Below are 12,683 nucleotides of genomic sequence, written 5' to 3' on the forward strand. Positions count from 1 at the left end.
CTGAGAATAACTTTTTGTATCTTCTTTTATATGATTGACTAGCCAACCCTCATATTTAATCTTTTCTCTCTTTATGGCTTTTTAGTTGCCTTCCTTTGGTTTTAAAAGCTTCCCAATCCCACCTTCCCAATAATTTTTGCTATTATTATATGCCTCCCCTTTTGCCTTCACATTGCCTTTGTCTTTCTTTGTCAGCCGTGGTTACTCATCCTCGCTTAAGAATACTTTTTCATATTTGGAATATACTGTATCTATCTTGTCTTCCAAATTGCTCCCAGAAACTCCAACCATTGCTTTTCTGCCATTATCCCTGAAAGTGTCTTCTTCCAATTAACTGTTATCAGCTCATCTCAACATGCCTTTATAATTCCCTTTACTCCACTATCATACTGATACCTCTGATTTTAGTTTCTCCTTCTCTAACTGCAAGTTGAATTCTATGATCATTGCCTCCTAAGGGTTCCTAGTTCCCTACTCAAGCCTGTCATAACACCAAATCCAGAATGGCTGTTCCCCCAGTAGGCTCAACCCCAAACTGCTTTAAAAATCCATCTCATAGGCATCCTGCAAAATCCTCCTCTTGGGATTTCCCCAATCTGCCTACATTTGAAATCCCCATGACTATCACTTTTATATCTCTCATTGAAATTTATAGCCCATATCCTGGCTGCTGTTTGGAGGCCTGAAAATAACTCCCATCAGGGTCTTTTTATCCTTGCAGTTTCTTAACTCTGCCCACAAGGATTCTATATCTTCCAATCTTATGTCATCTCTTTCTACAGATTTGATTTCATTTTTTTTAACCAACCGAGCCACCCAACATTCTTGTAGTAATTTTCGGGCCGAGACCCTTTGTCAGGACTAACTGAAAGGAAAGATAGTAAGAGATTTGAAAGTAGTGGGGGGAGGGGGAAGTGTGAAATGATAGAAGACGGGAGGGGGTGGGATGAAGCTAAGAGCTGGAAAGGTGATTGGCAAAAGTGATACAGAGCTGGAGAAGGGAAAGGATCATGGGACAGGAGGCATTTCCCCCTCTACTTTCAAATCTCTTAGTATCTTTCCTTTCAGTTAGTCCTGACGAAGGGTCTCGGCCTGAAACATCGACAGTGCTTCTCCCTATAGATGCTGCCTGGCCTGCTGTGTTCCACCAGCATTTTGTGTGTGCACTTTAAATGTCACTCTTTTTGTAATATGCATGTGTATTTAGAATGAAAATTTTTAATATCACATACATTTGATTTTATTTATTAATTGAAGGGTATAATGAAATACAGTACAACAAAGAAAATCTTTCATGTCTTGTAAACTTATTTCTCATCCATCTTTACTACAAATCCATGGTCTATAAACACTGTCCGGTTAATTTCACAGATGAAAGATACATATTAATCCTCATTAGATCATCCAAATGTTCCTCTTCTAGTCTGTTTCTGGATTTACAATTGAGTGAATTGATAACACTGAATTCAAGTACACAATTAGCACTAGAAGCTTGAAATGTTCTGACAAGGATTGACAGTTCTTCAGATTCATTTTTCAGCATGTTGTTCGTCAGTGAATTTCTTAATTGAACCAGTCTTAACTTCCTCAGAAATTACAAATCTGAAATCAAAATATTGCTGCAATATTTGTGAGGCAACACTTTCGTCATAGTTTGTAAGAGTAATCGAGTATTCTTTTGTCAGTCTCACAGCATTCAGAATTGGTTGCGTTTGCAATAGCAGCAGAGTCAAAATCCTGCCATTCTCTTCAAAGAATTGTCACACCATTATTCTTGCCAAGCGTAACATTTGCCCCATCTGACGTAAACATCAGAATATCAAGATTGCTTCAACAATAGTGATACTGTCATATACAGTTAGTTTCAGAATACCCACAACAGTCTCATAGGAAGTTTCATTTTCCAGTAGAAACAAAATTAAAATTTGTCATTTTCAGTACAGAAAGGTCTGTACCTCTGTCAGCAATTAGTGTATGGAAAGCAGATTTCCACAGTTCTTCCATTATCTGTTTCTGAAACACAAAGTTGATGCACCCAACAGATTCAAACACATTCTCATTTAGATATATACAGATTTAGCCAAATGAGTATGAATTTCTGGAATAAAATATTAAATTTTAATTGCACAATGATGTTATCAATTACTACTTAGACCAGATCAGAGTTAGATTTCTTTCAAACATCTTGTTTCACTCTTGCTTCACATTCCTTTCAAGTTTCAGTTAACGTGCGCAAAACTTAACATTTCTTCTGGTTGTATTATTTGACAATGCCACCTACGTGAATTCTCTGGTTAAGATGTTTTAAGTAATCTAACTTCCCTTCTTCCAATTTCTTTCCACCACTGAACTCACCCTCTACTTTCACTGCTGCATAAATGGTGCATACATTGTAAGTATCTTACGTAAAAATCTTTCAATTTTCTTTTTTGACGCGAAGATGGTAGTTCTGTATCTATGAGCTGCAAAAAAGCAATTCTACCTTAAATTTTGTACAAGCTTTGTCCTTCAAAGCATTTAACTCTTCAGCTTTTCTTTTTGACATCCTTAGGATATTCAAAAATAATAATTATTATTAGATAATACAAAAAAATAATTATTATTTGAAAATTTTAACATGGTAAGCCGAAAAAAATTATAATTTTAATAACTAGTCATGCAAACAATTTTATAAAAAAGTTTTTACATTTTTCTAACAATTTTAAATAAGAAAATCTCTCATTACACTGATTTTTTTTTGGAAGTTTGATTACAAAAAAAATTCACACCAAACAAACGCAAACCACAACACAAGTAAACGATGCCAGGCAGTCAAAACAACTGACAGATGCAAAGGCAAAAGTAAAATGTTTTGACTAGATGGCGTTGCTGTTCAGTGGCTGACGGTATATTAACAAGGAGCTACCAACTTCCATTCTGTGCTTACTGTTACAATTTGTAACAGCATTTTAAATTGAAACACTGACAATATAAATACACTGAAGTTCTAAAATGTTTCAAAGTAAATGTTGTGGTACATTTATTTAGAATATTTATGGATTATATTCATTAACACACAATTTCACAATTATATTAACATAGATTTCAAAATTATATTGACATTACATAAAAGAAAATTCCATCTGTGTGGAAACAAAGGCAATGTGTGCAGCAGCATTTTGGTTATGGTGTGGCTGTGCAGTCTCCCAGCTTAGAGGGAACAGTGGAGCTCACTCATCACCTCTGCCTGTTTTTTCGATACAATGTGAATCTTTCGATGTTAAACCAACTATCATCTTCTTTCAACCATGACTCAATGCTGTCCATGACATCATGCCTGTCAAACCCTAACTGCGCCACAAAATCACCTACCTTATTCTGTATGCATTCAAATATAACACCGTCAGTCCTGTATTCATCACCTTTTTTGATTTTGTTTTTGTTACACTTAAAGCGCGTTGCACTGTCTGCAATTTTGCCCCATCATTTGTCTTTAAGTCTCACTACATACGGCATCTAGTTGTATACCAACTGCCCCTTCCTCAGCCCTATCACTCTAGTTACCATCCCTCTGCAAAATTACTCTAACCACATCCCCCCCCCCCCAAATAGTTCTAGCAACCCTGTATGGAAGGATATTAGTCCTCTAGGGTGTAGGCGTACAGGTCATACCTTCCCCAAAAGAGATCCCAATGATCTAGAAATCTGAAACCTTGCCCCTTCACTAATTCTTAAGCCATGCATTCATGTTTCAAATCAACCTATTCTTACCTTCACTGGCACGTGGCACATGCAGCAATCTAGAGATTACTACTCTGAAGGTTCTCCTTTTCAGCTTTCAGCCTAACTCTTTATAATCTCTTTGCAGGTCCTACTCCCTTTACAACTAATACAACTTCCAGCTGTTCACCTTCTCTCTTTAGGCCGCTGTGGACTTGATCTGAGACATCCCTAACCTGACAACATACCATCTGCGTGACTCTTTCACGTCCTCAGAAATGCTTCCCTACCCCTATGGAATTATCATTACTGCACTCCTTTTCTCCCTCCTTCCCTTTGAACCATAAGGTCACCGTGGCTTCCGCAGGTAGGTCATCCCCTCCCACCCGGCTGTATACTTAATATTGATGCCGGCCAATGGTGTAGTGGCATCCACACCAGACTGTGAGACGAGCGATCTTAGGTTCAAATCTGGCCAGCTCCTTGCACACTTTCCATCCATGCAGTGTTGAGCATCGAGCTAGCAACTCAGCCTCATAAAAAACAGATAAGTGCAAGGGCAAGGTTGCCACTCAATGCGCCACAAGATGCAGACAGGAACTCAGAACTCATTATTCAGGGGAATAGCCAGGGTTACTCTGCACTGGCTGCCTATCCCCTCTCCCTCTCCTGAAGTCACTCAAGTACCTGCCTCCTGGAGCTCGAAAGTGGCTACCTCCCTGTAGCTCCCATCTATCACCTCCTCATTTTCCCTGTCAGCAAAAAGTCATCCAGCTGCAGCTCGATGTACTTTATGCAGATAGCTATCAGGGAGACAGGAGGTCTCACAGATTTCTCACATCTCACACAAGGAACGTGCCGCTAACTTTGGACACATTTTCAGTGCACTAGCTACGTACTCACAAAAAAAAACTTACTTAGAACCTCCTGGCCACTCTAACACTGTCCATTTGCACAATGGCCACTCAGCTTACACCTCACTTCTTTTTATTATTATTATTAGATCATTATGATGATGAAAGCACCCGAGCTCTTAATAAATCTTGTGCTGACTGCAACCTGCCAGTTTCCAGCTGGAATGACATGCTTTCTTTTCCAAAGATTGAGATCTGATATGCTAGTGTAACAAAGGAAATATTTGTCCACTCCCTTCAGTAACTTGAAGGCAATTTACAAGGTTTATTTCCAAGTTGCTTCATAAAATCTTCACCCTTACACTAAACGGTTGTCCGGGTTCTCCTTGCTGCGACTGGTGTGGTACTGATCTAGATGCTTTCCAGCAATCCACCACCGCATTCAAAGATCGATGGTGAACTGACATTCACAGCAGGACTGAAGTGCTCTTGTGTTTGAGACCACTTTACACTTATCATTTGCCTTTTTGACCCTGTAAAAAGTTTACAAAAGGCATTGAAGGGTGAAGGGCATCATTTCAGAAGAGATAAATTTAGCCTCTAAGGTAAGCTCTTACGTCACACTGTTACGGTGAGACTCCACGCAGGTTAAGAGAACCAATCCTCATCTTTAATCCGGTCATGGCTCAAGCGTCTGGACTCAGCATCAAATTTGCCGAATGTCTCACAATGGGTCAATCCTGCCTGCAAGCATCTGTGATGTGGCTCAGTCCATTGTTATAGTTTAACAATTCTGGTATGTCCCACTGCCCAATGAGAAGCTAACAGTATTTCGACAGTCAGACTTGGAGACTTTCTGATCTCTGTTACCCTGAGGAGATTGATGCGAACTCAACAACGGCAATGCTAATGAATGCCAAGGGTAGGTGATCAGACATTCGTGTTGGAAATTATTAATATATGAAACTTCTCCAGTATGAATGCTACAGGTCGCTTGTTGCCCAAAATCTCTACATCACACACCCAGAGAGAGAGGAAGAAGCAAGGCCTCACTCGGCAGAAGGGTCCAGAAGCAGATGACGTTCAACAAAGGTGATTTGCTAAAGAACCAAAAGTGATGCAAAGAGTTTGCTTTTCCCATGCAGCTCCAATTTTAATTCAGTGTAAGTTGGATCCAGTACTTTCTTTTAAGCCTCAGCCTCAGTAGATATTCCCTTCATCTACCGAGGTATGGATACCGGACTTGATCTCATTGCTCCATTTCAACTGGTAGAAAATTGATCATCTACTCATCTGAAAGATACCTTATCCATATTTTATCTCAGAATTACAATTTTGGTCTGAGTCCCAATTCCTTAGAAAAGAGAAGGGAATAAGGAGGTTAAAAAACAATTTCATTCTTCCTCAGCCTAGAGATCTCAAGGGACTAAGAACATCAGACATAATTGCAGTGAATTCATCTTCTTCTTCTTCAGTCTGCAGAAACTCATGCAGGAAATTCAAGGGAAACCTCTTCACCCGCAGAGTGGTACCATTTGGAACCCTTCGCCACAGGGCGAGGTGGACAGCAGGCATGGATTGAAAAAGGCTGTCATGGAACAGGAACTCTGGCAGGGATCAGCTGGGCTGAGTTGACTCCCTACTGTACACATGTTACACATTTGGAGGTTCTCTAAATACCTAAGACAGAGTTTAAAATAGAATTTATTTGTCACAGATGCAGGCCCATTAAAGATGAAAATCAGCAGAAGAAACTTCTCCAATTCCCAGTGACCGGGGGGGGGGGAACACTGGGTGTGACGAACAGCAGCAATAATTGCAGTCTGATATTAACTGCCGCTTTTGAACTTGCTTCTGGATACAGCAACCACGATGGGCAAATATCCAACATGCAGCTTATTTAAACTTCCTCCGCACTGTGATCTCAACAGTTTTTTACAAGATGGGATAACTGAGTGAATCCCTTCCCACATTCAGAGCAGATGAACAGGCTCTCCCCAGTGTGATCTGACTGGTGTGCCAGTAGGTCAGATAACTGAGTGAATCCCTTCCCACAGTCTGAGCAGGTGAACGGCCTCTCCCCAGTGTGATCTGATTGGTCTGTTTGCAAGTGGGATGACTGAGAAAATCCCTTTGTACATTCAGGGCAAGTGAATGGTCTCTCCCGTGTGTGAACTGATTGGTGCGTCTGCAAGTGGGATGACCGAGTGAATCCCTTCCCACATTCAGAGCAGGTGAATGGCCTCTCCCCAGTGTGAACTCGCTGATGTACCTTCAGCTGAGACGACTGAGTAAATCCCTTCCCACAGTCTGAGCAGGCAAACGGTTTCTCCCCAGTGTGAACTGACTGGTGTGCCAATAGATCAGAGGACCGAGTGAATCTCTTCCCACATTCAGAGCAAGTGAACGGTCTCACGCCAGTGTGAACGGACTGGTGCGTTTGAAGGTGGGATGAACGAGTAAATGCCTTCCCACATACCGAGCAGGTGAATGGCCTCGCCCCGGTGTGAACTGCCTGGTGTGTCTGCAGGTGGGATAAACGACTGAATGCTCTCCCACATTCGGAGCAGCTGAACGGCCTCTCCCCAGTGTGAATTCGCTGATGTACCTTCAGTTGAGATGACTGAGTAAATGACTTCCCACAGTCTGAGCAGGAGAATGGCTTCTCCCCAGTGTGAACTGACTTGTGTGCCAGTAGGTCAGATGACCGAGTGAACCCCTTCCCACATTCAGAGCAGGTAAATGGTCTCTCCCCAGTGTGAACTAACTGGTGTGCTTGTAGGTGGGATGACCGAGTGAATCCCTTCCCACATTCAGAGCAGGTGTATGGCCTCTCCCCAGTGTGAACTCGCTGGTGTACCTTCAGTTGAGATGACTGAGTAAATCCCTTCCCACAGTCTAAGCAGGTGAATGGCATCTCCCCGGTATGAATTGACTTGTGTGCTAGTAGGTCAGATGATCGAGTGAATCCTTTTCCACATTCTGAGCAGGTGAATGGTCTCACTCCAGTGTGAACTGACTGGTGTGTCCGTAAGTGGGATGCCCGTGTAAATCCTTTACCACATTCAGAGCAAATGAATGGTCTCTCCCCTGTGTGAACTGTCTGGTGGGTCTGCAGGTGTGATAACCGAGTAAATCCCTTCCCACAATCTGAGCAGGTGAACGGCCTCTCCCCAGTGTGAACTCGCTGATGTACCTTCAGTTGAGATGACTGAGTAAATCCCTTCCCACAGTCTGAGCAGGTGAATGGCTTCTCCCCAGTGTGAACTCGCTGGTGTGTCTGCAGATCAGATGACCGAATGAATCCCTTCCCACAATCGGAGCAGATGTATGGCCTTTCACCAGTGTGAACTCGCTGGTGTGTCAGCAGATCAGATGACCGAGTGAACCTCTTCCCACACACGGAGCAGACAAAAGGTTTCTCCCCACTGTGAACGGACTGGTGTGTCTGAAGGTAGGACGATCGAGTGAATCCCTTCCCACACTGGGAGCAGACATATGGCCTCTCCTCGGAGTGAGCTGGCTGTTGCTTCATCACGAGGTATGAGTGAGTGAATCACTTCTCACAGAACAGTTGAATGGTCCCTCTGCCTTGTGAACTCAATGGTGTGTCTGAAGGAGAGCTGAGTGAGTGATCTCTCCCCACACACGGAAATAGTGAACCGTCTCACCGTGCAGTGAACTTGCTGATGTATCTTCAGGAGGGCTGAGTGAGCGAATCCCTCCCCGCCCTGAGAGCAGGTGAACGATACCTGCCTGCTATCAGCTCTCTGGCAATTTATCAAGTCAGATGTCAAACGTAGTGAATCCCTTGCGCAATCAATGCAGTTGAAGAACTCATCACTAGTGAGCAAATGCTGGTGTGTCCTCAGCAACCCGTTTCCAGTGGATCTCACGGAGTTACAACATTTCAGAGACAAAGCATGTGTCTAGCTGGGATGAGATACTTCTTCTTTCCAAAGATCGACAACAGGTATTTTGTGGTTACAGAGGAAATATCTGGGCACTCCTTAAGTATCTGGACAGACACAGCAGAACGGAGGTGTTGTTGTGTTTGAAGTTCCTTTACACAAATTCTTTGCCGCTTCTAACCTGTGAATAGATTTACAAAAGACATTAAAGGGTGAAGACCAGAATTTCAGCTGAGAGAATTTTAAATTCTATAGTGAGCCAGATCTGTCATCACACTGTTTCGAGTTTCAACCCAAGTTGGAGCAGCAACTCATCTGTTAACAGAAGGATCAGGCATCCAAATTGACCTACTGAGGTAGAGTGTGCAGCGAGTACATTTGCTTTAATTATAATCCCCTCAAATAATATCAACAAGCTCAGAGAGTCAAATACAGACTTACATACATTACGATGGCGGTGACACCCTGACAATCTTTCCGCGTTAAACTGGGTCTGTCTCAAAGATCTGTTTAGCAATTAGATGTTGCCTTTACACATAGAAACATAGAAAATAGGTGCAGGAGTAGGCCATTCAGCCCTTCGAGCCTGCACCGCCGCTCAGTATGATCATGGCTGATCATCCAACTCAGAACCCTGTACCTGCTTTCTCTCCATACCCCCTGATCCCTTTAGCCACAAGGGCCATATCTAACTTCCTCTTAAACATAGCCAATGAACCGGCCTCAAATGTTTCGTGTGGCAGAGAATTCAATAGAGAATAGACAATAGGTGCAGAAGTAGACCATTCGGCCCTTCGAGCCTGCACCACCATTTTGAGATCATGGCTGATCAATTACTATCAATACCCGGTTCCTGCCTTGTCCCCATATCCCTTGATTCCCCTATCCATAAGATACCTATCTAGCTCCTTCTTGAAAGTATCCAGAGAATTGGCCTCCACTGCCTTCCGAGGCAGTGCATTCCAGACCCCCACAACTCTCTGGGAGAAGAAGTTTTTCCCTAACTCTGTCCTAAATGACCTACCCCTTATTCTCAAACCATGCCCTCTGGTACTGGACTCTCCCAGCATCTGGAACATATTTCCTGCCTCTATCTTGTCCAATCCCTTAATAATCTTATATGTTTCAATCAGATCCCCTCTCAATCTCCTTAATTCCAGCATGTACAAGCCCAGTCTCTCTAACCTCTCTGCGTAAGACAGTCCAGACATCCCAGGAATTAACCTCGTGAATTTACGCTGCACTTCCTTTACAGCCAGGATGTCCTTCCTTAACCCTGGAGACCAAAACTGTACACAATACTCCAGGTGTGGTCTCACCAGGGCTCTGTACAAATGCAAGAGGATTTCCTTGCTCTTGTACTCAATTCCCTTTGTAATAAAGGCCAACATTCCACAGATACACCTCATCAGAACTGCACCCAAACAATATACGCTGCACCGTTTCTTGAGAAAAGCACTCCATACAAATGCTATCATGCATATTAATTCTGACAAATTTTTCAACCCAGCATATCCAATCTGGAAATGTGTCAGTGTAACTTCTTCATAGAGTGCGCCCAATTCTTTATTAATGTTGCCAATATTAGGTAACTAACTTTATGCCCTCTTCCGTTAACCTAGTAAACCAATACTAACTGTAACCTGTGTAGATGTAAAGGCACTTCACCCACTTCTACCACTAATACCAGAACTGGAGATTATTTAATAGCATTACAATGTAATCTCAATGCTCGAGCTTGAATTTTATCTCGGCACTTCACGATCACTGGTGGGTTGACCCATAAGCAACACATCCAAAATCAAAGACAGATCTGATTAAAACAATATACATTCGCTTAAGCCACCTCCAACTCGCACTCCAGTCCACCCAACTGAGGGCTTTTTTTTACACCTCTCTGGAATTTTATTCGCATGCACCTTCCATGTCAGCCTTCTGTCCATCCGTATACCTAGAAACTTCACCACTGACTCTTGTTTAAGAGTTGAGATCAATTGTGGGTGTAATGTGACTTTGAGGAAAGCAACTAACTTGAGTCATTGCAACAGAAAATTTAAATTCCTGCTGATGTCCCCATTCCTCTACTTCATTAAAAGCTGCCTGCATTTTCCTAACTATATAATTTATATTCCTGCCTCTCTTTCAGACTGCACCATCAGCAGATAACGATTTGGAAATGGCTGAGCCAACATTTAAGAAAATATCATTAATCATAACATTAACAAGGGGTGGGCTACACACTTCCCTGTGGAGTCCCACTCTCTATCTTTAGAGAATGTTGTCTTCACCCCAACCTCTATCTTCCTGTCACACAAAAAATTCTTGAATCTAAATGAATATTTTCAACGGTTCAATTTAATGTCAGAGAATGTATATAGTACATGTGGCCCCCACTTTTCGAACGTTCGCTTTACGACAGCTCGCTGTTACGAAAGACCTACACTGGTACCTGTTTTCGCTAACCAAAGAGGATTTTCGCTTTTACGAAAGAAAGGCGCCCGCTTTATATGTGTTTACCCCGCGAAAGACTACAATTACCCCAAAGTCTTGTGCGTGCAGTTGTGTGTGCATACGTGTACATGTGTTTGTGTGTACGTACGTAGGCGTGTAGATGCACATGCACGTACATGTCGATTTTTTTTCTCAAAATCAACTTTGGCTTGCTGTCTTCCTGACGCTGATAAGTGAAACTACACAGAACATACAATATTTCTACTTTATACAAGCTGTGTATTTATCATATCATTCCTGCTTTTACAATATATTAGTGTTATTTTAGGTTTTATGTGTTATTTGGTTTGATTTGGTAGGTTATTTTTTAGGTCTGGAAACGCTCAAAAATGTTTCCCATATAAATTAATGATAATTGCTTCCTCGCTTTACGACATTTCAGCTTACAAAAGGTTTCATAGGAACGCTCTACTTTCGGATAGCGGGGAAATCCTGTATACAACCTGAAATTCTGAACCCTTCAGACATCCACAAACAGATGAAAACCTCCAAATGGCAGAAAATGTTAGAACCCCAAAGCCCCCCTCTCCCTGCCACACACAAGCAGCCGCAATAGCATCAACGCTCCCCTCTCCTCCTCCCTCTACTTGCTCCAGCAAAAGCATCAACCCCCCCCCACCCACCATGTAAGCAATAGCGCAGCCCCCAGAGACCATGATCTGGAGTCCATCAAAAACTACTGTCCATCCCACCATGTCGACACGAGGCACCCTCTCTCATGAATGAGGGCTGGCGAGGAATTGCTCCTGTCACAGCGAGAGGGGAGGCCAACAGCTCACTGATTTGATGTTACAATCTACCACCTACTCCCATCTTAAGCAGCAATCCTTGTGCCCATAATATAGCATCTCTACATCATGGAAACCTAGTGCCACTGACTCTTTGGCTTTACGAGTATCAGATTCCAGACGTAACACTGAGTCCAAGGCCATTCTCCCTTTATGAAATCCAGACTGGTGTACGGCTAACTTTCCACAAAATAAGAAAACTTGGCTATAACTATTCATTCCATTATCTTTCATGTGTGTGAAATAGATCTAAAACTGGAAGGATTTGATTGGTCCTTACCAGGTTTCAACTCAGGGATAACAACTGCTAACTTCCAGGAAGCAGGAAGTCACACGACAGCCCATAGTATATTAAAAGTTTCCAAAACCGATGCGAGTTACAAATCTGACAACTGTGTAAACATATTATAACAAACATCACCCTTTCCTGGTTTTGTTTGACCAGCACTATTAATAGCCCTTTTAAGTTCACAGAATGTAAATTCAATATCCAAGCAAGAACTGGAACATTCTTTCCTCTCAGCAATCTGAGGATTGGTTGCCAAAGCTGGTTTTGTACAAGACCTCTCTCCATTACTAAAATTGACCGAACAAGGAAAGATCTGCAGATGCTGGAAATCTGAGTAACACACACACACGATGCTGGAGGAACTCAGCAGGCCAGGCAGCATCTATGGAAAAGAGTACAGTCGACGTTTTGGGCCGAGACCCTTCACGATGTCTGAAGGGCAGCATGGTGTCTCAGTGGTTAGAGCTTCTGCCTCAAAGTCCCAGCAACCAGAGTTCAATCCCAATCTCCACATCGGAACACATGTACACTGACACCTGTTTTTGCTGATAATTCTGCTTTTTCAGAGTTGGTTGCTTCCATCTTCTCCCCACTAAAACCAGTAATACATCAAGTTTTCTAACTCCTATTT

The 12,683-nt window shown here is 42.5% G+C and overlaps 1 protein-coding gene across 1 annotated transcript in view; it reads right to left on the reverse strand.

Moving 5' to 3' along the window:
• Positions 1-1,215: 1,215 nt before the first annotated feature.
• Positions 1,216-12,683, reverse strand: part of LOC132381746 (zinc finger protein 546-like) — a 59,489-nt gene continuing 48,021 nt past the window's right edge. The window contains exons 10-11 of the mRNA XM_059951318.1: positions 8,225-8,323; positions 1,216-8,109 (exon numbers count right to left, since the gene is read on the reverse strand). Of these exons, the coding sequence (XP_059807301.1) occupies positions 6,478-8,109; positions 8,225-8,323 (1,731 nt within the window). The 3' untranslated portion in view covers positions 1,216-6,477. The remainder of the gene's footprint in view (positions 8,110-8,224; positions 8,324-12,683) is intronic.

The sequence above is a fragment of the Hypanus sabinus genome, chromosome 26, assembly GCF_030144855.1.
Source record: "Hypanus sabinus isolate sHypSab1 chromosome 26, sHypSab1.hap1, whole genome shotgun sequence".
In the NCBI taxonomy this organism is placed as follows: Eukaryota; Metazoa; Chordata; class Chondrichthyes; order Myliobatiformes; family Dasyatidae; genus Hypanus; species Hypanus sabinus.